This window comes from Xenopus laevis, chromosome 4L (assembly GCF_017654675.1).
Source record: "Xenopus laevis strain J_2021 chromosome 4L, Xenopus_laevis_v10.1, whole genome shotgun sequence".
NCBI classification, from domain to species: domain Eukaryota; kingdom Metazoa; phylum Chordata; class Amphibia; order Anura; family Pipidae; genus Xenopus; species Xenopus laevis.
In genome coordinates, this window is record NC_054377.1 from 65,946,928 (window position 1) to 65,974,744 (window position 27,817).

Here is a 27,817-nt window from a genome sequence, read left to right on the forward strand (position 1 = left end):
TTGAGCTCCGATACAATAGATAGCTTTAAGAAGGGGTTGGATGGCTTTTTAACAAGTGAGGGAATGAAGGGTGATAAAAGATAGTTCATAGTTCAAGCTAATCCAGGAACTGGTCCGATTGCCATCTTGGAGTCAGGAAGGAATTTTTTTTCCCCCCTGAGGCAAATTGGAGAGTATTCAAATGGGGTTTTTGCCTTCCTCTGGATCAACTAGCAATTAGGCAGGTTATAGATAGCCTTAAAAGGCTTAACTTAATCGACATGTCAGAGCGTTAACCCTGCATGTCTCTGCAATTAGATTTGTTCTGTTGTAATATTTGAAACACACTGCTTGCACAGAATTAGATAACTGGAATGACTGGGTTGGGTATAAAGGAATGTTTATAGACATTTGGATTACTCAATTTCGTACAAGTTTTTGTTCTGGTTTGTTAGTTTTGCTATCACACAGAGTGTTTTTCTCATTCCTATAAACAAACATGACAGTATTATTAAACTGTTTTCTTTTAAAGAAAATAACCAGGTTCTCAAGTCATTCATGTCTAATCTAATTCAATTACAATTAAGCCATTTATTTAATTAAAATCAAACCCTTCATAGCTGCAGATTCCCACAGGGTACAGTGGCAATGTATTTTAATAAACAAGTAAAAAAAAATTCCTGTTACATTTAGAGCAATCAGTACTGGGATCCAACTACACAGAAAAAAAAGGGTTTGATGTTGTACCTTTTTCATAAGCTCTGCGTTGATAAGGCCTGCCTTTAAAGGGACACTATTGCTGGATAATGTTTGAATATGTATTTGACATCTATTAGAGGCAAAACCAGAGCTAAATACTGAATATCCTTATGTGGATTCTAGGAAGTACAAATCAAGGTGAGATTTTTAGAAGTAGTTTCATTGACAACCAGGAGACTCTCAGTGGTGACCCAGGTTAATCATGTAGTCTGCTCTTTCTGCTATAACCATATCAGATGAGTGCTCTTTGATCAAGTAACAAAAAACATTTCAAAATGTACAACAAATATTAGGAGTGACACGTGCTGGCTACTGTTGTTAGCTAGATTTATGAACCCACAAGTCAGACAGATGCACAAAGAATTAGACACGATAACATAACCTTAGGGACAGCTATGATCCATAAACACCTGGGGCTAGTCATATTGTCACTTTTCCAGGTGCCCCCAGTCATGTGACTTGTGCTCTGATAAACAGTCACTCTTTACTGCTGCACTGCAAGTTTGGAGTGATATCACCCCCTCCCATCCCCCCCATCAGCAGAACAATGGGAAGGTAACCAGACAACAGCTCCCTAACACAAGATAACAGCTCCCTGGTACATAAGAGAACAGCAATTAATAGTAAAATTCCATGTCACACTGCAACCCCTCCAGTTACAAGTAGGAGGAGAAACAATAGCCTGTCAAAAAGAAGTTCCATAGTGCAGTACTGGCTCTTTCTAAAAGCACATGAGCAGGCAAAATGACACGAGATGGCTGCCAACACAGCAATATTACAACTAAAAAATTACACTTGTTGGGTTAGGAATTAAATGTTACATGGTAGAGTGAGTTATTCGTAGTGTAAACAGTGTAATTTAGAAATAAAAACTACACCATGAAAATCATGACAGAATCCCTTTAAGGCTAGGGCCAGACAATTCGCTTGTGGAGAAACACAAGCCAAGAACCGCTCCTCCACTACTAATCGATGTATCTACACCCGCAGATAAGTCAGATTTTGGCACAAAAGGAAGAATATTGCGTTTTGGCACCAAATTCACGTGTCTGCCAGCACCCAAATGGAAGCAAGCACGTTGATTAGCAGAAGAGCGGAGATCTGACTCAACTGGCCCTAGCTTTAAGGCCCCTGTATATAGTGTTACCACCCGGCCGGTAAAACACCAGCCAAGGCCGCGGCCGGTATTACAAACTTACTGGCAATGTAGCTGCCAGTAAATTTGTAATACACCTAAAAAAAGCCCGTGGCGTGCCCCCAGCCTGCTCAAAACTAACCTTTTTTTCCAGGGCTTCTTGGCAAATGTGTGTGTTTGGCTCCGCCCCTTTGACGTAATGGAATGCCCAGCCAATAGCGTGTCACGGCCCTGCCCCCTTTAGCATCACAGCCCGCCCTTTTAACCCCCGCCCCCTTCACCTGCCCGTGAAGATTTTTTTTAAAAGGTGGCAACCCTACCTGTAGCCTCACTGTTTACACACATTCTCACCTTATGTGCATATTGTAACAGCATGAAGCACACAACTCCTTTAGGGAATGAAGATCTTTATTGTGGATCCATTGTTACAAGTTTCCCAGAGTTTCTAAGGCAGTCAGCCGGCATTTAGTGGTTCTGCCTGCAAAATGATGGCAGGGTTGAGCACTGTTTCTGCTGGTGCCTGGAATGTGGGTACAGCTGTGATGGTTTACAACTGGGCAGTCTCTCTGATCTTACACTTGTATAAAAAGACTAACAATTTGGAATTCTTGACAGCCAACTTTGTAAGACAGAAAGGGAACAGCAACTGTTGTAAATGTATAACAGGGATTGATACTTTCTGACAACCACAGAGGTAGCTTCCAGAAGGGGGCAATTGCATTACATTCTGGGTGGGCCATTATAGAGGCAAAATGAGCCCTGAATTCTGATAGGGCCAATCACAGCTAATACTGCTTAGCCAATGGAGTGCCATTTCGTGAGCATGTCCAGTTTAGTCTAAAGTTATAGACGCAAAGAGGCCAACTATGTGTATTGTATTACTTATCACAGAGAGGGTCCTGGCTGTTTGCCCTCACAGTGGGGGGTCAATTAATTTGGAATGAGGACTGGCTACACTTAACATTAACCAGATAGAGTTATAAGTCAAAATACTTTGGTGCAACAGTTAGGAAAGGGGTATTGGGAGACAGCTAACATCTAAGCATCTATATCAGATTTTTCCTTCCTGATTAAATTTTTTTATCACACATATAAAATAGGGTGAATGTATAATTACCTTCTCTTTGCTCTTCCATCCTAGCTTCTGTGCTACCTATTCCACTCAGTTACCTTCTGATCTTCATCTTATCAAAACTTAAATAAGGGCATCAGCCCATAAACCCTCTGATAATGCATCTACCAAAGGGGTGGTGCAACTTTAGGGTTAGTCCACACAAGGAGATTGTGTCGCCTGGCGACTAATCGCCTCGTCTTCTGAGCGACAATCTCCCCGAACTGCCTCAGCGTGTTTTCCCATAGGCTACAATGAAAAGTCGCCTGCGCTAAAGCACATGCGGCGATGCGTTTTCAATAGTCGCCCAAAGTTGCCTCAGTGATGAATGTTGTCTGTTTAAATGTTGCTTTCTGGTATATTTTATGCAACAAATTAAAATGCTGTTCTTACCCATCCTTTTCACAAAGCATTTAATAATGTTCACCCTGTTGTCAGTAATAATGCTACTTTTCAATTGTGCATTCTGTCTTCAAAAAAATTCGGAAAAAAATTAGCTACTCGGTGGAAAACTCAGAAAAAAAATCATATGATTTGGATTTTCGCTTTTGTGTGTGTCCCCAATCCAATTAAATTGTGTTTTTTATATAAATAAATATGGTCCAATCATGGATTGTAGTTTGGTTGGACTTTAATTAAATAATCAGAAAAATTAGAATTTTGATAAAGTCCCCGTGTGACATAACTTATATGCCAGCTCTGTACTGTACATTAAGTTGCTTTTTTAATATGACCTATGTGTGCAAGAAATTGTTAGTGTGTTTTACTCTCTGGGTTGCTGCACTAATCAAATAACCCACATCTTTAATTAAAAATCAGTTAAAGCATAGTTTATAGATCATGAGAAATCAATTAAAGTCAGTCTGTGCTTTTGATTGTACCCCAATACAATGTAATATGATCAGGTCTGTACTGAAATCCAAAAAAAAACGCCTTGCCATTTTAAATACACAAACACCTCCCACAGGACCAATAAACAGTGACTGTCTATGGCATCTTGCAGCATCGCCTCTGCAGTTTGCCAGAAACCACAGATTGTCAGTCTAGGCTTAAATGTAATACTATCCTTGCTATGTTCTAAAGCCAGTCTTGAACAAGATGGTTTTGAGTTATCCATTTCATCATTCATCTGACAGACTAGCTCTACATGAAGTTTATTGGAAGCATCTTAGAATAGCCAAACAAAAGTCAATGGGAAAAGGGAAAGGGTTGCATTTGCTGTGACATAAAGGCTGAATACTTTGCAAAGTCAAACTCATTGTTCTCTTGAGAGTTTATGGAAGGGTTTGTTTAAATTGCCACGAGACCCATTTGAAAAGGAATGTTACCCACCCTTAGTGAAATCTTCTGGCACTTGACATTAATAGGATTCTATTTCATTTTGAAGCCTGACATAAGGTTTCAGTTTCCCAGGTGCCCTCAGTCATGTGAATTGTGCTCTGGTAACAAGATAAATGCTCCCGGACACATGCATTGCTAAAAATACTCCCATGCTAGATACATCATAAAAAACCATAACAGAATCCCATTAACAACAACCACTCAGCTTCTCTGAGGATAAAAAGCCTGCCCATCGGACCGCAACTATCAACTGTATCCATGGTTCATGCCCTGTGAGAGTAAAGTAGTATCAAGAAGCCGTGAGCGAAATAATTGTTTCTTGGTTGACCTGTTTGACTAAAGCAAATTGGTCAAGTATGACAGCTAGCTATACACCCATGACTCAGAGGTATTTGTGCATCAATATTGGTACTTTTAGAACAAACCACTCTTGGCCATCCCAGAAGGAACCACTGAATTCTCACCACCATGGTCATGGCATCATATGGGACCAATAACAGGGATGAATATTAAATATCATGTTGGTGTTTGCACAATAAAAATAAATAAATAGAAGACACTCAACTTTCCCTTTATGCAAATTCTAGAAACAGGGTATATTGTATGGGTGGAAAAATGCATAGCCCAAGTAATTATTGAACAAACTTAATTAAAGCTTTTAACTAAAGGTGAATAAATGTACATTATGTGCATAAATGTAACATTTATAAGCACTCCATAAAATATCTGCAGGCAGCAGACATAGGCTTCCTGGTGGGTCACCACTCATGGGACCTCAGATCAGCAAGGAAAGCAGCATGAGATCCTCAGGCTGCCTTTTAGGCATCACTGATCTAGATTAGATAACAAACCTATTCTGTTTTGTATTAGTATTCCAGTTTATTCTGACTGTAAAAAAATCACAGTAAGAAACAAATAGACATATTTATAAAAAAAAATAAGCAGTTAGTAGGGATTAAATGTATTAACTGTGATGAGCAAGATCATCAACACCCATAAAGCAATATCCCTGCAGGGATTATTGATTATGCAACACAAATAAATCAATCCAAGCAGGTTGAAATACAAACAAACTGTTCTTCTTCCTAAGTACATGGGTTAAATTTTGTGTCCTTTTTTGGGGCAAGATTCTTATACATATGCCAATAAGAAAACACGCCAATCTATGTATATTTCTAAATTGCAGCACATAGGAACACCTTTAAAAAATTGTGAGATATAGCAATATTTTCTAACTGGGGTGAAGCTCAAAGTTATAGGGTCCAGGAGCAATCATAGGTGTGTGACAGGCCTCCTCAACACCCCAAATATGTATGGCCACAGTTACCAGTAGTTTTAACCACACCACGTGAGATTCTGAATTAGTCCCTTTCTAATAGAATTCTGCCCTGGTATTGTATAAGTTGGTGTGTATGTGGCTTATAACATATTACTGGTCCCTAAGAAAACAGTAATAAATAGCCAGTCTTGTAAGAATCATCAAGTACAGGATTCCATATAACCTTGCAACTGCCTCTAATCATTATGCAAAAAGTTTTAAATCCTTACCACCAACATTGCGGTTACATGTGACCATGTTTGGGGCTTGGAAAAACTCGACATAGAAGAATAGGAGGCAAGCAGCATGAGTTTGCTACCACCAACTGTTTCAAGTAAATTGAGCTGTTCTCTACTCGGCAGGGAGGACAAAGCAATGAACCAGGTAAATGATAAAATATGGTCAAACGATGTGAGACATTCAATTCAAAGACTTACCAGAGGAGTAAATGCGCCACTCCTTCTGCACTTTATACATTAGTTGTGGTTTAGGCAAAACTTTCATTTCTATTACAAATCACACCAAGCAAACATGTCTTCACACTCAGAATTCTGAATCTAGGCTCTAGAACAATAGTGGACAAGGAAAATTATTATGGAAAATGATTTTTACTAAATTTCTTATACAGGTATGGGACCTGTTATCCGGAATAACCTAGGTTCCGAGTATTCTGGATAACAGATCTTTCTGTATTTTGGATCTTCATACCTTTAGTCTAATAATTTAAACATTAAATAAATCCGGGGGGGAGTGGCCAAAATGGCGGATTGAGCAGACGTACTTTTGAGCTGCTTTGTACTTTAAGTTAATATCCTGACCATACTCCTGAGGATAACAGTCACCTTTGCGGCGAAAAAGCACCCCAATCACCCAGCTGCAATATGGGAAAACACGGGACCAGAGCTAGGTCTGAAAACCGTATGGACAGGTATTTGAGTGCCTCTCTAGACACCAACAAGGCCGCAGACGCGGACCCGCCAACTCCAGTATCGGACTGCAATGACTGACACCGCAATGCCTGAGCCTACTAACGCAGAGATCCTCACGGCGATTAAGGGTACTCACGCGTCCACAACTGCACAGATTAAAACCATCAAGGTGGACCTCTGCAAGTGCACAATGGAAGCAGAACGGCGGTTGTCGGAGTTAGAAGACACAGTGCGCCCCATCCCCGACGACATCGCCCAACTGCAGCAACAAGTACAAATCCTTACCAACCGGGCTGAAGACCTGTAAAACAGGAACCAACGCAATAATTTGCCCATGGTGGGGCTCCCCGAGAAAACGGAAGGAACCGCTAAGGGAGAAATTGGGAGTGGATAACTAACTTCTCGAAAGTCCTGATAATTGAGCATGAGCACCGCATCCCCCACAAGGCCTCTACCACCTGGCTCCAGCCCAAGGCCGTTCATCATGCGGTTCCTGAACTACAGAGACAGAGATGCAGCGCTTGTAGCAGCAAGGAAGGAAGGCCCGATCACCTGGAATGGGAGTCCTATCAGTCTCTACCCGGATTACTCACCGGCGATACAAAAGCAACGCGCTTCTTTCCAAGGTGTCAAGAGAAGGATGCGAGAAGCAGGAATAACCTACTTGCTGATCTATCCTGCCAAGCTGCGGATCGTGGATGGCGACTCCACGCGGTTCTTTGGGTCCCCTTCGGAAGCAGACCAGTGGCTTAATACACGGAGGCAACAGAATAGCCCACGCAACAGCCTGCCTCATCGACAGTAAAGTATAGTATATAGAGTATATGGGCCAGTAAGTGCCACCTTAGTTGGAGGGGGCTTGACAGTTATTGTTGAGGGTTTTTTGGGGGAGTTTGACCCGGGAGTCATTTGCTCTCCCGTGGACTATTTGGCAAACTACAGTGTAGCATGGGGCTGCCTAAACACTACCGAGTACCGGCACTCCGGATAAGGCCGGGCCTTGCCTTAGTAACTAAGCCCAAGAATGTCTAAATATTCTCTATGTGTCCATATGCTGAAGTCTATGACCTCTCCCCCCCCCCATAAACCTAAACTGACTTATCATCCTGAACGTTACTGATATGCTCCACTGTCTCTTTAAAGGATAGTCTGGATGGCCACCTCTATCCTACAAGCGGCACATGACGCCTCGTATGCTTTTTTTCGCTCTTTCCCTTGTTCTCCCATCACCACTTGTAAGAATTTCAGAAGCAATTCAATTACAACCACCAGCAAAATAAATATTCGCTGCAGCAGGGTGTTGTTGCCCCTGACTTACAGTATGGTCAGCATGGAAATGTTTCAAGGAACTTAGCACTAGCTAACTGTCAAGGTTGGGGTTGTTTTCTCTGGAAAAAAGGCGCTTGCGAGGGGACATGATTACACTTTACAAGTACATTAGAGGACATTATAGACAAATAGCAGGGGACCTTTTTACCCATAAAGTGGATCACCGTACCAGAGGCCACCCCTTTAGACTAGAAGAAAAGAACTTTCATTTGAAGCAACGTAGGTGGTTCTTCACAGTCAGGACAGTGAGGTTGTGGAATGCACTGTCGGGTGATGTTGTGATGGCTGATTCAGTTAAAGGGATACTGTCATGGGAAAAAAAATTTTTTTCAAAATGAATCAGTTAATAGTGCTGATCCAGCAGAATTCTGCACTGAAATCCATTTCTCAAAAGAGCAAACAGATTTTTTTATATTCAATTTTGAAATCTGACAAGGGGCTAGACATATTGTCAATTTCGCAGCTGCCCCAAGTCATGTGACTTGTGCTCTGATAAACTTCAATCACTCTTTACTGCTGTACTGCAAGTTGGAGTGATATCACCCCCTCCCTTCCCCCCCCCAGCAGCCAAACAAAAGAACAATGGGTAGGTAACCAGATAACAGCTCCCTAACACAAGATAATAGCTGCCTGGCAGATCTAAGAACAGCACTCAATAGTAAAAACCCATGTCTCACTGAGACACATTCAGTTACATTGAGAAGGAAAAACAGCAGCCTGCCAGAAAGTATTTCTCTCCTAAAGTGCAGGCACAAGTCACATGACCAGGGGCAGTAGCACTATTAACTGGTGCGTTTTGAAAAAAACATGTTTTCCGATGACAGGATCCCCTTAATGCCTTTAAGAATGGCTTGGATGATTTTTTGGACAGACATAATATCAAAGGCTATTGTGATACTAAGCTCTATAGAGTATAGGTATGGGTATAAAGAATTTAATTAAAAGTAGGGAGGGGTGTGTGTATGGATGCTGGGTTTTCATTTGGAGGGGTTGAACTTGATTGACTTTGTCTTTTTTCAACCCAATTTAACTATGTAACTATGTAACTATGTAACTCTCCTGATGGGAACCAGTTCAGGGTACAGGCCGTCTATATGGTATAGACAGGCAGGGTGGGCTAGGGAAAATTTTGGGGTGTTTAATGTGTGTTATTTGTTATGTACGTAAGTATGCATGGGTTAAACTCCAAATTTAAAGGGATCCTGTCATCGGAAAACATGTTTTTTTCAAAACGCATCAGTTAATAGTGCTACTCCAGCAGAATTCTGCACTGAAATCCATTTCTCAAAAGAGCAAACAGATTTTTTTATATTCAATTTTGAAATCTGACATGGGGCTAGATATTTTGTCAATTTCCCAGCTGCCCCTGGTTATGTGACTTGTCCTCCTATCTAGATGCCCCCATAACTTTGGGTGAAGTGGCAGAAGCCATCAGAAGCCTATCCCCAGGGAAAACCCCTGGACCAGACGGACTGCCGGACGCCTGGTACCGCTTTTTCGGGGAACAACTAACTCCCAAACTACATGCCACACCAGCTGAGGCGAAAGAGTTGGGTACACTTGCTCAATCCTTCTATGCTGCTACTATAATTCTTATACTTAAAGAAGGGAAAGATCCTGAAAATTGTGACTCCTATCGTCCCATTTCTCTTATCAATACGGATGATAAAGTCTTAGCAAATATTCTATCTCAGCGCCTAAACAAAGTGATAACTACGATTGTTCATCCAGACCAAACAGGCTTCATGCCCAATAAAAGCACGGCCATTAACCTGAGACAGTTGTACTCCCACCTCCAAGTTGGCCATAACAATGCGGGCACCAGAACGCTAGCATCCCTAGATGCCACCAAGGCATTAGACTGTGGTCGAGTGGTCCTATTTGTGGAAGGTGTTAGAGAATTTTGGGGTAGGATGCAATTTCATAAACTGCATTCAGTTACTCTACCAGTCTCCAACTGCCCGTATACAGGTCAATAACACTCTTTCTAGGGCGTTTCCCCTATCCCGTGGAACTAGACCGGGATGCCCACTTTCCCCCCTACTGTTTGCGCTGGCAATAGAGCCTCTAGCCATAATGCTACGTCAATCACCCAACATGCTTGGGCTCAAGTATGGGAGGTTGGAAGAATAGGTAGCCCTCTACACGGAAGACATCCTCCTATTTCTAGCAGATCCTGAGAACTCCTTTCACAAGGCTCTAGAATTGACAGACCAATTTGGTACTTTCAGTGGCCTGGTAGTAAATAAAGGTAAATCTACCCAAATCTGAAGGGGAAATCCAAGGACTGAAGTGGGTGTCAAAATTTAGATACCTTGGGGTTACCATATCAAACAAGGTTGAAGAATATGTGGCGGACAATATTGAACCGGTGACAGTTATTTAAAAGTAAAGCAGGTCAACGGGAATGCCTCCCACTCACGGTGTGGGGCAGGGTGAACCTGTTCAAAATGATTTTCTTACCCAAATATATGTATGTGATGCAGCATACCCCAGTGTGGATTTCCCCACAGGTACACAAACATATAGACTCTATCCTACTTCCCTATGCATGTGCCCACAAATTCCCTAGGATCAGCAAGCTGTCGCTAATGGCCCCCCAGGAGAAGGGAGGCCATGCCTTGCCACACCTCCGATACTATTACTATGCCTCACAACTAATGTATATACATAACTGGTTCTGTTCTGACCCAGGAAATACGTTAACTGCACTTCATGCCTCTATAGCAGGCTCCCTAGATGCAATTAGGAAGGCCCCATACAGGAAAAGTAAAGACACCCCTGAGTTGCCACCAGAACCTACAATCCCGCAAAGAATATTGGCTTTAGTTAGGAAAATGATGAAAAAAAAAGTCCTAAGCCCTTGCCGTATACCCCACTATGGAGGAACTCAAACTTTCAGCATCCATGGCAATTGCCAGACTTCCACTACTGGCCTAAACTGGGGATCCGGCACTTAAGTGATTTGTTAGTCAATGACACCTTCCCCACTTTGGCCCAACTCAAAGAGAAACTGATTCAACCCATGATCTAGCTTATCACTATCTCCAACTGCGACATGCATTTGTATCCCAATTTGGCTCACAGTCAGTCTCTACTTTGATTCCACAGTATGAAGGCAGATCATGGGACCCTAGCCCCAAAAAGTTAATATCTGACCTCTACAAATCCATGATCCCTGCTTTGGGAAGTCCTTTTGAGAAGGTAAAGAGCAAGTGGTCATGGATATACCTCATTTAGTTAATGCAATGTGGGATGATACTATAGAGGGAATATATGACTTCCTGATCTCTACCAGGGATAAGATGGTTCAATATAGAATAATGCATTTGACCTATATTACCCCGCTGAGACTAAAAGTGATGGGCAGAATGCCATATGCCCCAAGTGTCAGGCCCCAGATGCTGGGTTCTTTCACCTGTTTTGGACCTGCCCGCCAGTCTACGAGTATTGGACCAAAGTTGTAAAATATCTTACAGACCAGCTCCTCCTACCGAGAGTACTAACCCCAGAGATGTGCCTCCTAGGTCTAGTGGAGGAGGTTGTCCCCCTGAATAAAACTAGAATTCAGTTAAAAACAGTGTATTTTTATGCAAAGAAGTTTGTAGCAATGAAGTGGATGAGCCCCAAGCACCAACAGTCCAGCAATGGGTACAGATGGTAAATAATAAACTGCCTGTCATTAAACTAACAAAATCTGAAAAGGTCTGGGACCCCTGGTTAGATGCCAACCCAGTGTGAGCTCCTTAGATTTGATAATTCCGAACAAGTTAGCGATCATAGTCCAGAATGCCCCCTGTTGATCTATGAATGTATTTATGCTACTTGATGACCTGCTAAGATGTTTAACTGCTATTTGACTGTCATAGTAATGCTTGTACATGTTATTGTGTGTATTGTTGTGTTGTGAAAAGCAAAAATAAAAACCTTTAAAAAAAATTAAATCCAATAGTCTGGTTTTGCTTCCAATGTTTAATTGTAAATGTTTAAATGTTTAATTAAGTTTAATTATATCTTAGTTTGGATCAACTATAAGGTACTGTTTTAGTATTACAGAGAAAAAGGAAATCATTTGGATTAATTAGACAAAATGGAGTCTATGGGAGATGGCCATCCCGTAATTCAGTTTTCTGGATAATGGGTTTCCAGATACCTGTATACCAAGGCTCATTAACGTGTTCAGATGCAGTGGGCAACTTGTGCTTTTCCCCATACTGAGTTGCATTTGAAACCACACTTTCATTATAGCTACTTGCATCAAAATTCGCTATTCGCACTTCCATATAGTTGTGCCCAGCACCGTTCAGTTCTTCCATTCCTAATTATGCACTGCTGTGCCTACTGACGCAGAGGAACCATTTAGCTACCAACTTGAGCTCCATAGTTTGTTCCCTAAATCAATAGGCAAAGTGCAGTTACACTTAAAGAATAGGGTGCACAAGTCCCTTGTCACAGCGAACAATGGAAATGACACCAAACAGACTGAAGATATTCAGTGCAACTGCATTAGATTTGCATTGGAAATGCATGCACAGTTGCATACCTCCCAACATTTGAAAAATGGAATGAGGGTGAAAATTAAGATTCAGAAACATGGTATATTGTCTTGGGAGTCAATGCAGGAGATCGGTACATTTCAGTGAGAAACCAGGACTGCGGGCTAAGTGGTCAACAGTTGGGAGGTATGCAGTTGCATCTATTTTGGAGACTTGGACTATGGTAGATGCAGTGAAGTTGCACCAATCACACATTTGCTATATAAATAAATACAATTACAACAGTATTATTTGTGCTCTGTAATTTAACCTGCAGATTCTGGGCTTATGTGCCCAGAAGTATCTTGTTCCCATTAAACCTTACCTTTACCCATGTATTCTGATTTGATTTCTGATTGGTTAAAGGCATGGTTTCATCCACAGATTCTAATTTTAAAACAGTGGATTCAAACTGTCAAATTAAAGCAAAACTATACTCCCAAAATGAATACCTAAGCAAAAGAGTTTATACCAAAGTGGCATATTAAAGACTCTTACCAAACTGGTCAATTTATTTAAGTAAATATTGCCCTTTTACATCTCTTGCCTTGAACCGCCATTTTGTCATGGTCTCTGTGCTGCCTCAGAGATATATTGTAGCTCTAACTGTAACAGGAAGAAGTGTGCAACTTTGTCTGTTAATTGGCTCGTGTGACCTAAAATGTGAGGTTTGTTTGGTTTGTTTGCGTGCACCGTGAATCATAGGATGCCAAGGGGCGGCTCTTTGTTCTTAAAATAGCAATTTTCTATTTATGATTGCCCAATGTCACATACTACTAAAAAAGTAAATTATGAAAATTTACATGAAATATTTTTTATAGAGACCTACATTGTACAATGCTCATTTGGCTTTGGTCTGTTCAGCACAGTACTGTTCTCTGCACGGCAGCTCTGTACAGGGCTCCGTAGCACTTTGAGCATCTTAAATTACATGCCAATTTATGCCGATATCTTTCACGTGAAAACAGCACTGCCAGACGCAAGCAGCATGTATTCATCGAGTGGCAGGGTCTTTGCTGCTCTATTCTGTGTCGAGCCGGATACAAAATGACAGCTCCAATTTTTTTTTTGCACTTTGCATTCCGTGCTGCATTGCATAAATGAAAACTTAGGTCTGTTACTGGATGGGGATCAGAAAATAGTTCCCCATCCTTTACTATTAAGGAATAAAGCAATAGAATACAGATAGACAGATTAAAAGGTCATTAATGCTGTTAGTTTGCCAACATTTTCTTAATGTTAAAATTTCTACAGAATGAGTTGGCTTGAAACCATTCAATCCTTAACATACTCATGTAGGTAAATATAGTGCCTGCCACGGTAGTATTAAAATGTCAAGAGGCTTAAAAATGTCAGATAAAAATAAATGTTAATCATTATAATTACTATATAATTATTATTCCATCATACTACTTTCATTATTTCTACGCCAGACTTACTGATTAACAAATTAATGCAATGTTTGAATATGATTACTTTTGAAGTTCCTGTCCTTTAATTTGCTTTTTACGTTGATTTGAAAAGATAGATTGAAAATACTGGTTATCTGACAGGTAGATTTAAACAGGTTTTCAAGAAAAGGCATATTGCCACAGCAATTAAGTGAGCTATGTTCAAACTGAAAAATTAGCTCAGAGGACTGTTTCTCTGCCAAAAATCTGGTTTTCTATGATCAGTTGTGAACCACAACACAGAGTGAACCACATATGCACAGATATAGTGCCTTGCAGCTTTTATTCACAACTCAGATATCCTACACTGAACTGATATATGTGGTAATTTCATTTCAAAGCAGTGAAATATGTTTTTAATGTGGCATTAGTTTACTGTTGAAATATCTTAATAAATTAAACATGCTATTTACTCTGCTTGACTACCAAATGCAACACCACATACAGTACCACATTTCTCACCCACTTAATTCAATCTTGCCCACTCCCACACCTTGTGTGTTACTCCCTTCCCTTTAGATTGTATGCTCTTTTGCATAGGGCCTTCCTCACCTTTTGTACCGGTATTGATTGTGATGTATGTAACTCCATATGTTCTATGTTCATGTGATTTAGTTGTATAAACATATTTACCTTACAGTGCTACGCAATATGTTGGCGCTATATAAATACATGTTAATAATAATAATATTTAGATAAGCGTTCAATCCCCACACTTTATTATTTATCCCAATAATTAGTCCCTTGGGTTTATATTTGAGGTATAAACACTTGCATACGTATAGTAATAATTATTTGTTTGTGAACTCCACATTTGCCTGTAAATGCAGAAACTCCTCTTTTAGTCAAGTAGCATTTATTAGATAAAGCACACAAACAAGCACAAAAACATATTTCTTCCATATACAAATTTATGATGCATTTACTCACTGTATTTCAATCAGTGAGCATTAATTAACTGAATACTGCCTTTTGCAAAACTCTTCCAATTCACATGCATCTAAGTAACCTTATGGAAGAAAAAACTGCTGTTACTGCAAGTCAGGTGCACTGTATTAAACTATAGTCCCACACATCACTGTATGAAACAACAGAACATCTTTCAAATTGGTTATAATTGTAGGCTAAGGTTCTCTGTAATTAGCAGCTGTTTAAATAAGATCCTTCGAAACTAAAGATGGCCATACATGGGCAGATATCATATTATGAGACAATAATAGCTGATTGCATTCAGTCTGATGAATCAAGAATTTGTAACAATTTATCCTATTATATTTAAATAGTCCAGAAATGTAACTCTTTAACTGCTGCTAACTATAAGGTCTATGGCACACAGAGTGGATTTGGGGTGTTTGGTAATGCTTCTCAAGGCCTTCTCAGCCTGAAAACACATTAGCACAGGGTGATTAACCTTGCAGCTAACTTGTAGGGGCAAAGCAATGAATATTTGTGAATATTGCCAAGATCTGTAAATATCAAAGCAAATAATTGTGATTGTGACTACTTTGCCATTGGATTTTTTTTACCACCTTTAGTTAATTTTTTTTTAAACTTTTTTTTGTAAATGTGAAAATGTAGATTAAAAATCAAAAGTATGTCACCTGCAGAGATGCTATAAAAGTCAATGGAAAGTGTATACTGAGTATTTCATTTGAGAAAGTGCAATGGCAACAGCGATTTTCCCCTTGCTTAAAAATGGATGACATAATGCGAATTACAATCACTTTAAAGGACACCTGTCACAGTCAAAATCAAACACATATTAACAATCTGACCAGTACAACCTAAACATGTTTAATCAAACTACATATACAGTTTTTTTGGGGGAAAAAGTTTTTAAAAAATCCCTTACTTTGTCAAACGGTTTCTTTCACTGAGGGAGTCCATACTGTGGCTATAACATGCAAATGAGTTCACGAGCATGCTCAGATTGTAGAACTGCCCTGAGTATTCTACCCAGAATGCCTAGCTTTAGTCAACTCCTCCACTAGAAGTATCATGAGATTTCCCTATCTTGTCCCCCTGCTGGTGGTCATTATGCAAATGAAGGGCACACACAAATTCCAGACAGGTGGCAGAACTACTGAACAGCAGCTAACATGGAAATTTGGCTGATTTGAAAATAGCTTAGAAGGGTTGCTAGGCAACCAAGGAATTTCAACTGAGCATGTGCGAGATTTCAGAGCTGCAGTAGGCTGTGGAGATATAGGTAGGAGGAGGCAGTGAAATCAAAGATGCCTGACACAACTAGAGCTGCAGAGGAGATAGGGGAGATTTTGCAGAAGGTATAGTGAGCTGATGATTTACATTATACAAACAATTTTGTTTTAGAAATCGGATTTCTTGAACTTTCGCATAGTGTAGTATAATTATTTTAGTTATGATTGGTGCCCTTTAATCCCATGAATTTTCATAATTATGAGCTCATTCATGAAATAAAATAGGTATGGAACCTATTGTCAGAATGTTCAGGACCAAGGGATTTCTGGATAAGGGGTCTTTCTGTAATCAGTATAGCCATACTTTAAGTCTGCTGAAAATCATTTAAACATTAAATAAACCCAATAGGATTGTTTTCCTACCAATATATCTTAGTTGTGATCAAGTACAAGGTACTATTTTGAAATTACAAAGAAAAGTAAAGGAAATGTTATTTAAAACTGCACTGCATACTCATAATGAGTTTGTACAAGGCATCTGAAGAATGGCAAAACTATGCTGCCATCCTGTAAGTCAATTGCTTCACTTTATTAGCTTTAATACATACCAGATTGGGCTATTCCTCATATCTAACTTAAAAGTTGTGGTTTCCTAGAACACTTTCTAAAACTACAACTGAAGGCAGGGATCCCCAACCGGTTGAACCTGTGAGCAATATTCAGAAGTAAAAGGAGTTGGGGAGCAACACTAGCATGAAAAATGTTTTTGGGGTGCCAAATAAGTGCTGTGATTAGCCATTTGGTAGCCCCTATGTGGATTGTCAACCTAGATTGAGGCTCTGTTTGGCAGTGCACTTGGTTTTTATAAAACCAAAACTTGCCTCCAAGCCTGAAATTCAAAAATAAGCATCTGCTATGAGGCCACTGGGAGCAACATCCAAGGGGTTGGAGAGCAACATGTTGCTCATGAGCTACTGGTTGGGGATCACTGACTTAAGGGTTATTCCTTTTCTTAAAAATTCTCCCCACTATAGTTTGCAACTTATATGTACAATTTTTACAGCCCATTTTAGGAAAAAAATGTCTTACACCTGGAGCTATGGCATTAAAGGTTGCCAGATTTAGCACTGGCAAAATCTGGAAAAAGAGGTGGGATTATAACGTTATTAGGCAGGACTATGAGGTCAGCAGTTGGTTTGTGAAGACAAATGCAGAGCTGTGACTTCGGGGGGCCTAAGATTTGGCTAGTTTTGTTGCTCAGCAGGCAGTTTTAAACTGGAAAGTCCCTAGAAAAGCCATGTTTTCTGGTGGCAACGGAGTATGGCATGCATAAATGCAAAATCACTGCTACGTGTAAAGGCAAGCATTATCAAAGCAGTGCTTCTTGCCTAGAGCTTCCCTTTTACATCAATTAGAAGTACCACAGGTTAAACTGTATGATACTGCAAAAGCTCAACTGAAACAGCCCTTGGAATAAAGGTAAAAAGTAGAGGTTAACAAAAATCATTTAGTACTACTTACCAATCCTATAATACCGATCTAATTTCTCCCACAGACTTTCATTGTTTGACCTGGGTAGGTCCGAGCTCTTAATTGGTTCATACACCGAGCCTAAAAAACAAATAGCCAATCAGAGAACAAAAAAGAAAAACTGTTGTTACAAGAATATCTAGCACAGCAAATAACTCTTTACCCTAAAACTCACCCACATTGGACTTCAAATGTATCTTGGAAAGCAAATTATCTTCCTCCCCAAATATATCCATATTATCAATCTCTCCCTTGCTGGCCTAAGACCTGCCTCCTCATCTAAGGGGGGTAAGCCCCAAAGTTTAAGAATCGCTGTTCTATATAGTTTGAATATACAGATTCCACTATTTTAGGTGTCGGTTCCAAAACAATATAAGTGTAATCATTTTGGTTTCCCTCCGATGCAAAAGCTAGAACACAGAGCCACAAAATTGCACTCTTATATTGTTAGCACTTGCATCCAGGGCAATCCACCTCGCACTAGATTAAAAAATAGGGTGTGTATAGGAGGTGGTATTGGGAGCTCCTGCAATTCCCCCCTTCCTCTTCTACACACCAGCCTGGCTATCACCTATGGAACAGGGTGCAAAGTACAAAAAAATATGTCTGTTTTTTTTTTATACTTTCCATCCTGCACTTCAGTGATCAACAACTCCTTCAGCCAAATGGGGGAATGTAAAAAGTAAATCCAAAACAAAAAAAAAAAAATTATTCCTTTGTGAAAAAAGGCTTGCTTTTGTTTAAATTTCCTTTAGATTTACCCAAGAAAGCATTTAGCAATTTAATCACCTGTAAGAATCGCATCACACAATTTTCAGATTCTCTGCACAACCATGAAAATACCATCAATTTACTTACTTTATAAATTGGGCCATTTCAGAAGTAAACTCTTATCCCCCCCCCTTGACCTGAAAGCCGTTTGTTATAAAGTTCTGACGGTTGATGCTTAGAAGAACTGTTCAGCTCCTGCTTCAGTGCCAAAAAGTATGAAACTGGCTTTTGTTTGGTCTTGCAACAGACGGAAGTTTTCAAGCAAGTGAACAGGAACCTTTAAAGCATGCAATAACTAAAAATATTGGATGGCATATTCACATTTTTGCACCTTTTTTTTTCATATTACATTTTTTTCAATTCATATCTTCATAAACTATCCACAGTAGAACTGCCATCTAAGCATATATTCACGCTCATAACACAAATCTATACATTCACACAGAAATAATGTACGATAAAACTGGAGCAAATCACAGCATTTAGAGCTTTTATTATATTAGATTTGATGTAGCTCAAGTATATTTTATATTAATTTAAAACAGAAAGCTCGCATTCACTTGTAAAACAAATTAATACTCACTCATGTAGAAGCAGACCTAATAAAAACGCATAGCTTCATTAAAACTACAGCAATTAAAGTATTTCTATTAATAATGTAATTACTTTTTTAAATTTCTCACATCTTGCCAACAGCCATATGAGTAGCAAAAAATTAAAGAGCTTAAAATAAACTTGACTATTGTCTAAATTGCCAGTCAACACAGTCTGGAACATTTTCCAAAGTATTTTCAGATCATGTCCAACAGAACATGATTTCAGCTGTTCAACAAGCCTTAACATGTTATTAATTATTGCATATCAGCAATGTCAGATGCTAAAGACACTTCTCTGTTCACTAGGCAAATAAATGGAGCAAAATGAAAGCTTATTTCTATACTATAAACACACAATGACCTACCGATCTTTCTTAACATGGCCATCCATTGGCAGATTGGCATCTTATCTGTGCATGATCCTTCCCCAACCTACTCACGGGAAATATATCTGCCTGAAAATTGGCCAAATATCTATCAAGTAGGTTTTATAATCTCATTGGGCGAGGACCGCATCTCTGAGTTAATGTGGTCCTATCATTATAGGCCTAATGTATTGACACCAATGATAATAAGATTTTGGCCCAGGGGCCAAGCGATTGAATAAGCCTGATTTTGCCTAGCATGTAAGTGGTCAAACTGGGCAAAGATCTGTTTCCTTGGTATAAATGCAATTATATGTGCAGATCTATCGTTTGGGTAGAGATTTTTCACAAACATAAGACCCTAAAAATTTTATTTTTATAATGAAAGCTGTAATTCCAAGTAAATTTTCAATACACATTAATAAAACAAAATGCAATGTTATTCCTGCCTTCCACCTTCCCGCCGGCATTTACATTTTAGCCGCGGGAAGGCAGGGATGGCACTCGGATCGATTAATTTTCCGAAGTTTCCTCGTAAGGCAACTTCGTAAACAAAGCGCTCCGAGTGCCATCCCGCCGGCGATTTACATTTTAGACAGCCAGCGGGAAGGCAAGGGAGGCAGTTTGGGATGATTAGTCGCCCGAAGAAGAGATTTGTCGTTGAGCAACTAATCTTCCCGAATCTGCCTATGTGCCCTGATCCTAATAGACGCCAGCCGTCCTTTAACCAAGATTCCAATTCCCACAATGCCTTCTATGCATCTTCACTGGTATGTTAATTTAGCTGGCTTCTGCTACAACTTCAAGAGCCAGAATCAGCAGTGTAGAGTATAAAAAGGGTCAAATCCTGTTTAGCAATTCCACTTACAAATAACTCTAAACTCAAGATTAGCTGACTCTTGATGTTATAATATTCACAAAAATATACAGAGCCCAAAACTGCTAAATCAGTTCTTCACTTGTATGTTATTAAAAAGATTTAGTCTTTATAGCCAGTCGTTAAATTAATTTTCAGTAGCATTCCTCTACTCGCTAGCAACATTTACCCAATTCACCACTACGAAACATTGAAAATGCAGACGAGAGAATGTTCATTTCTGTATTCTTTCAAGCTGCCTTAAAAGTGAGCTAATTTAGCATTAAGATTTTATAATGGAAATGAGTCTAGCTTTCAAGGCTTTCATCTGCAGTATGCAACATAAATTGCAATGTTTCCCTCTACTTTCAAAGCACAGAAATCTTTTTATACTGATAAAACATTTTGGATTACAAGAAAAAAAACACAAAAGCATGATTTTATTTTATTTTTTTTAAGAAAAAATACTTTTTTTAATTCTTTTTGTCTGGATCAAAACAGACTTTCTTCCAAATAACTATGTAAATATTACATTGTGAATACATTTTCCTCTTGCTCAGAAGAACATCAATTCATGGCATTCTTGCTAATTCCTTCAAATTGATATTTATGTAATATAAAGGATTTTATCATCTTTTTTTCCTCTTTTATTTTATATAGCACCATAAATTTAAGTCACAATTTACAATAATATTATAACAAACAAGGAATTTACAATAAATTAATAAGCATCAGTTACAATATGTAACAGTATAAAAAGCCTAGTTAGCAAGAGTTTACAATTTAAAGGGAAAGAAAACCAATGACATTCAGCCATATATCATACGTTATCTGGAATCATGTTGTCCATAAAGCTCTGAATTAGGGAAGAGGATCTCTCAGACTTCTGTTTAATCAAATTGTTTACATTTTTAAAAATAATGACCTATTTCTCTGTAATAGAGTACCTTGTACTTGATCCCAACTCAGATATAATTAATCTCTTTTAAATGCAAAACAATCATATTGGGTTTATTTAACGATTTTTTAATAGACAAAGAATGGTGATCCAAGCAGAAAGACCCCTTATTTGGAAAACCCCATGTCCCACGATTTCTGGATAACAGGTAGCATACCTGTTATGTTTGTTGGAAAGTATTTGTGAAAATTTCAGCTAGGAGTGTAAATGTTCTCACCATGGGGTATATTTATCAAAGAGTGATATGTGTGTGTGTGTGTATGTCATAGGGGCCCTAGACTGTAAATTCCACTAAAAACTGAAAAACGGCAAAACAAGTTCTCATTCCTACCTGTGATGCTAGGTATACTGAATATGCTGTAAGTCAAATGAGCAGATCTTTACCTAATTAAGCCACCAATTTGCATGGGCCCAAGGGCAGCTGGCAAAAATCACGGGGCCCCACACTAGTAAGTTAGCTTGTTGTCCGATCAAGGGGCCCCAAGTACTACATGAGCTCCCTAGAGTGTGGGCCATTCCAACACGTAAAATGGGGGGGGGGAAATCTCACTCGCATTTACAGCGATATCCAAGATCAACCCTGGGCACTTGCCTGTTATGCCAAACACCACCCTGATCATCCCCTGTCATATGCCCAATTGGGCCAAACTCAGCACGAGTCCCTTCCAAACCACACCTGCTGACAATCCCCACCCCCTTTTGTGACTCACACATTTAGCTTTTCCCATTGGAGCCTCTTTCTGCTAACATGGCCCCAGACTACAGTACCATCTTATACCCCTGATGGCAGCTATGCTGGCCTACAATGATGATGCAATGGCTAGCCCCAAGGCCAACTGTTGGATAAATGCCTTGTATGCCTTTGATTGTTATAGGAAAGTATCAGTATTGCTTTAAATGATGCAATACCATGCTACCTGACAATATGGCATTTCTTATACAAAATAGATAGGGTATGCACTCTCAAGAAAAAATCTTTGACAAACGAAGGTGGTATTAGAAAAATCCTCTTTTATATAAAATATAACAAACAAGTATACATCAGATAGGCTGGTATATAATACAAGACAATTTACATAGCGGTATCAACACAGATATATACATACCACCTAGTTACAAGATCAAGGCAAAAAGAGAGACAAACCACAGGGAGCAGATACACTTGCTAATGATGAGAATGCCCCAACGTTTTGGCACAATACCACCTTCGTTTGTCAAAGATTTTTTCTTAGAGTGGGCATACACTATCTATTTTGTATATGGCTTTGGGTAACTAACTGTGGGGGTATCCCAGGGTTGATTGCATCTTATATTTCTTTAAAAGTAATTTCTGTGATTTTCTTTTCGTTTATTACGTTTGGAGTGCCCTCCATTGATTTATATTTGTATTATGGCATTTCTTGCCAGTGTAATGTCAACTTCTTATATATATATATATATATATATATATATATATATATATATATATATATATATATATATATATATATATATATATATATATATATATATATATATTTATATGGTAGCAGACATAAATAGCACTAAATAAATGTGTCACTTCATTTTGACATAAAGATTTAAGAGATGACAATGTCATCAAAAGAAAACATCTCTAAATGACTGCATATTATTCAGCAGTTTATTTAAGCATCCCATATGTCTTTTTGTTCAATGCGCAATTCACACTATAGTCTTGTATTTGATGAGACTTATGGCCGTGTATTGTTTGCTCTATCTAATAAGATAGTATGTTCGGACTTAATTTTGCATATTTTAAAACAGGGTTCCTCCTTCATTACTTTTTTCAGTTAGTTGAAGTTAGTCTGAAGCGATTACTGGTATTCACAATGTTGCCTCTTGAAAAGGGAAATAGATATAGTTTCATAGTTATATCGGTTTGAAAAAAGAAAGTCCATCAAGGTCAACCCCTCCAAATAAAAACCCAGCATCCATACAAACACCCCTCCATACCTTCACATAAATTATATATACCCATATCTATACTAACTATAGAGTTTAGTATCACAATAGCCTTTGATATTATGTCTGTCCAAGAATCATCCAAGCCATTCTTAAAGGCATTAACGGAATCAGCCATCACAACATCACCCGGCAGTGCATTCCACAACCTCACTGTCCTGACTGTGAAGAACCACCTACGTTGCTTCAAATGAAAGTTCTTTTCTTCTAGTCTGAAGGGGTGGCCTCTGGGTAAAAAGGTCCCCTGCTATTTGTCTATAATGCCCTCTAAAGTATTTGTAAAGTGTTATCATGTCCCCTCGCAAAACGAGAAAACAACCCCAACATTGACAGTCTACACTCATAATTTAAGTTTTCCATCCCTCTAACCAATTTAGTTGCACGTCTCTGTACTCTCTCCTGCTCATTTATATCCCTCTTAAGGACTGGAGTCCAAAACTGCATACTGTACTGCATACTCCAGATGAGGCCTTACCAGGGACTTATAAAGAGGCATAATTATGTTTTCATCCCTTGAGTTAATGCCCTTTTTTATGCAAGACAGAACTTTATTTGCTTTAGTAGCCACAGAATGACACTGCTCAGAATTAGATAACTTGTCATCTACTAAAAACCCTAGATCCTTTTCAGTTAAGGAAACTCCCAACACACTGCCATTTAGTGTATAACTTGTATTTATATTATTTTTACCAAAGTGCATAACCTTGCATTTATCAACATTGGACCTCATTTTCCAGTTTGCTGCCCAGTTTTCCAACTGAGTCAAATCACTCTGCAAAGTGGCAGCATCCTTCATAGAACCTATAGTTGTGATATATATGTCAAGCTGTGATATGTTACGCACAGGAGGTGTCACTAAATGTTTACATAATTCACTGCACAGTGTTAACACTAGTAGCAATAGAAGTACAAGGTATTTTACATTTAGGGCAAACATCTGTCAAATCCGCATTCAGGGCCAATTTGATAAATGGGCAAAAGGGCCATTTGCCCAGAACGCACCAGGATAGGGGGCACTCCAGCTGACTTTTTTATCTAGTATAACTTTTGACAGAAGAATCTGCAGAGATGATAGGACACTCAATCATCTGGAAGAGCTCTACACCATGGTTAATCTATTCACTTTCTTTCTTGTGGCACCCCATGGTTGAGATTCAGGGTGGCACACCTATACACCACATCTACATCAGCAAGCACAGACCAATTCTTCTCGGTCTACCTTATTTTATTGAAGTTCTGGTGCTTGAGGGTTGTTCTATAATAAAATGTCTTAGGCAAGTGGGGGCCCACCAATTAAATATTTGCCTTGGGCCTGCTGATATCATAAAGCAGTAATGTTTGGTATAGGAACAAATTGTCCCAGAGTTCAGTGACAGCCATTCCTTTGAGGGAGTATTTGATACAAATGGCAAAACGACTAGGAATACACCAAATGCATAATTTTTGTATTTCTCTAAATACCAAATCCTGCAAAAAGGACTGCTGCATCCCAAATGAAATCCTGTATTTGGTGCATCCCGAAAACAACCCCTTATTGTGTGAACAAAATGTACAGGTATTTATAATTGAAGTTAACACATGAAAGCTACAAATAAATGGTTTTGTATTTTCTCCTTAAGATAAGGATAATGATTGATTACTGCCATTTTAAAACTGTAATCTTATTTTAACATAAACTACACTTTTCCTTTGATAAATTGCGTCTTTCCAACCTTTTACAATTTAGAGTAAATAAGCAGCATTCTAACATCAGAGAACAGCGAATATTCACTCAGAAACTCTACTTACCATTGGATTCCTTTCCTTTGTAATGCAGAAAAAATAAAGAAGAATACAGAAATTAGATGAATGGATTAAAAAAATCCAGTAACCCTACACTTACATAAATAATGAAACAGAATACTACGGCTGAGCTGTAGTTTAAAGCCCATCTCTGGAAGACTCCTCCATCTGTCTTCTTCTAGAGACTGTAGTTTACAAATAAATGAAAAGCTGCTGCTATGCAACAGTTTATCGCTCAATCTATACCAATGAATTTTAATGCACATAATCCATTTAGCTTTTATGTACTCTTCTTCTATTACAGAGATCTGCAATCACTAACATTAATTGGTTTTATCTGATGGGAAAAAAATGACATAACATACTATACAAGGAATGCCTTATTTCTTTCCACTGCTCCAGAATTACAATTCCCAGCAACCCTAATAACAATGACATCAGGGGCACAATGCTGTGTCATTGTCTGCAATGTAAATCACCACGGAGAAAGCACTAAAATTGCACAACAATACATTCAGAGGCAATTGCGAGCCAAATTACTAAAAATGCGATTATGCATTTTGAGTAATTTACCTGTGGCAATTAAATTTGCAAGAAATAAAGCACATATCTGGTATTTTGGCACCTGCAGTTTACTGTGGGCAGTAAAACAGCCCATGTGTTAGTGCCCTAACAGTCCTTGTACCTAGAGAACAGCTGGGTTGCTATATATTACAATAACACACTGTACATGTTTATTTATTCATCTGAATATTTTGTTTCTAAAACTCGTGAATTTGGGTTTGCTAACCCTGAATGGTTAATATTTATAAAGTGCAAAAAACGCAAAAATGTAAAAATTCCATATCTGGAAGCTTGCAATTTACTGTAAATTAAGGAATTGTTTCAATTTGAGTAAGGGATTGTTTCAATTTGAGTTTTAATTATTATTTTTTGGAGACTTCGTAGACACGCTGAAAATGAGGTAGACTAGGAATTCAATGTTTTCAGGTGGGAGGGTTTCAATCAAGTTGTATTTTACATGCACATCTTTTTAATAATAAACAAACAATCAAGTTTGGTAAAATTTCAAGTTTATTTGGACTACGCTTATGGGTATGCAGCAGAAACACCCACCTTATTTATATAGCACTAATACAGTTAAGACGATTTTAGATAAACTAAACACCATTCGCATCAGTTACTGGCCCGGTAGAGCTTAAAACCTAAGGTCACACACAGTAGAGTTACAGCACCAATTTTATCAAGATTCAATTAACAGCCGAATCCACCATTTTGGATTTGGCTGAAACCCCTGAATCCTTCATGAAACATTCGGCCGAATACCGAACCGAATCCCAACCCTAATTTGCATATGCAAATTAGGGGTGGGAAGGGGAAAGAATTTTTTACTTCCTTGTTTTCTGACAAAAAGTCACACAATTACCATCCCCGATTTGGATTCGGTTCGGCTGGCAGAAGGATTCGGCCGAATCCTGCTGAAAAATGCCGAATCCTGGATTCGGTGTGTAGGGATGTGAAAATCTTAGACACCCTTACACTTTACAGACAGGCACATCCCTAGTAATATGGACACCTCAGTGGGTCCTTTTGGGGACCTTGTGCTTATGTAACCCCTGCAGTTCACACAGTGTACTCTAGAGGCAGAGTATAAAAGGTTTAGGAACCATATGCTCTGGGTCCATTGCTTTAGCCCAACCAAGCAGGCTGGAAGGGAATGGGTGGTGCTGACCCTAGGCGCCTTGGCCCTAGTAATTAGACAGCTATACTCATCTTATAGATCACTCTAGGAGTGATAGAGAGGTTATTTAGTTGAGCAGCTCAAGGCATCCGCCGAGGAGATTAGAGGGATTAAGATCCCAGGGTATTACTGACCCAGAGTAGGGAACCAAGTGTTGAGATAGGGATGTCAGGAGTTCCCCTAGTCTGCCACTGGAAGATATCCTGAAAACTGGGCAATACCCATCATATGCTGTCAGCTTACTCTCTGCTGTATATTCCCTAGCCTGTGGGGATTCAGCCTATACGTGCTGTGAGTATATGCTTCCTTTATGCTGCTGTGTATGTTCTATGCTCCATTGTGGATCAATGTGCTAAATGATCTCTGTGCTATTGTTCAATAAATACTGTTCTTGGTTCACCTGTTAAAGAACTACTGGCGCCCATCATTGTGCTATTGCATCAGGTTACAGTTACACTACACCCTTGCCTCCGCCCTGCTGCGAGGGCTTACCCCTGAGAAAGAGAGCTCATCGGTGGTCTCAGCCCACCAAGGAAAGTAGAGTAAACGGCCCTAGCACAAGTCAGTTTACTATAGCGCACAAAAGTCATGTCACCAAATAAGCCACAAAAGGAGAAAAAGATGAAGTGCTTTAAAATGTAATATCCATCAAATGGAACGGAATGAAATGGCTAGAGTAGCTATTCTCAGAATCACATTGCTAAATATTTTATCTACGCACAAAACTGAACTATCTAACAAGAGCAGTGCCCAGGCAGTGTGCTTAGTAATAATATGAAATGCACACTGTAACCTCGGCAGTGCCAGCTACAGTCCAGCTCCCTCAGGCATGTAGTTCAAATGAAATTTCATACTGTTATTCCAAGTTATTTTTAGGATACTGATCTTTAACACAGCTTGCCACCAACACTAGCAAATAAAAACAAGCGAAGAGGACTAATATCTACAGACTTTTTAAATAAAAAAAAATTACATCATGAAAAATATAAATTCTTAATCAAGAATTCTTAAACCCACAAGCTTTCACCAAATTCAAAATGCATGTTTTTTGTAGATATAACATGTTTTTGTAGATAGAGAACGTATTCATTAAGGCTAACAAAGTGAGAATTTTCTTTTCAGCAAAGTGGCCACCTGCCTGCTCTACCAATAAATACGATACTTCATGCCAATTTTAGTAATAGAGAAA

At 39.0% G+C, this 27,817-nt stretch overlaps 1 protein-coding gene across 1 annotated transcript in view; it reads right to left on the bottom strand.

Annotated features, from left to right (window-relative positions):
* phkb.L (phosphorylase kinase, beta L homeolog) overlaps nt 1-27,817 on the bottom strand; it is a 205,584-nt gene that overhangs the window by 168,867 nt on the left and 8,900 nt on the right. The window contains 2 exon segments of the mRNA XM_041590233.1: nt 17,568-17,657; nt 24,894-24,908. Of these exon segments, the coding sequence (XP_041446167.1) occupies nt 17,568-17,657; nt 24,894-24,908 (105 nt within the window).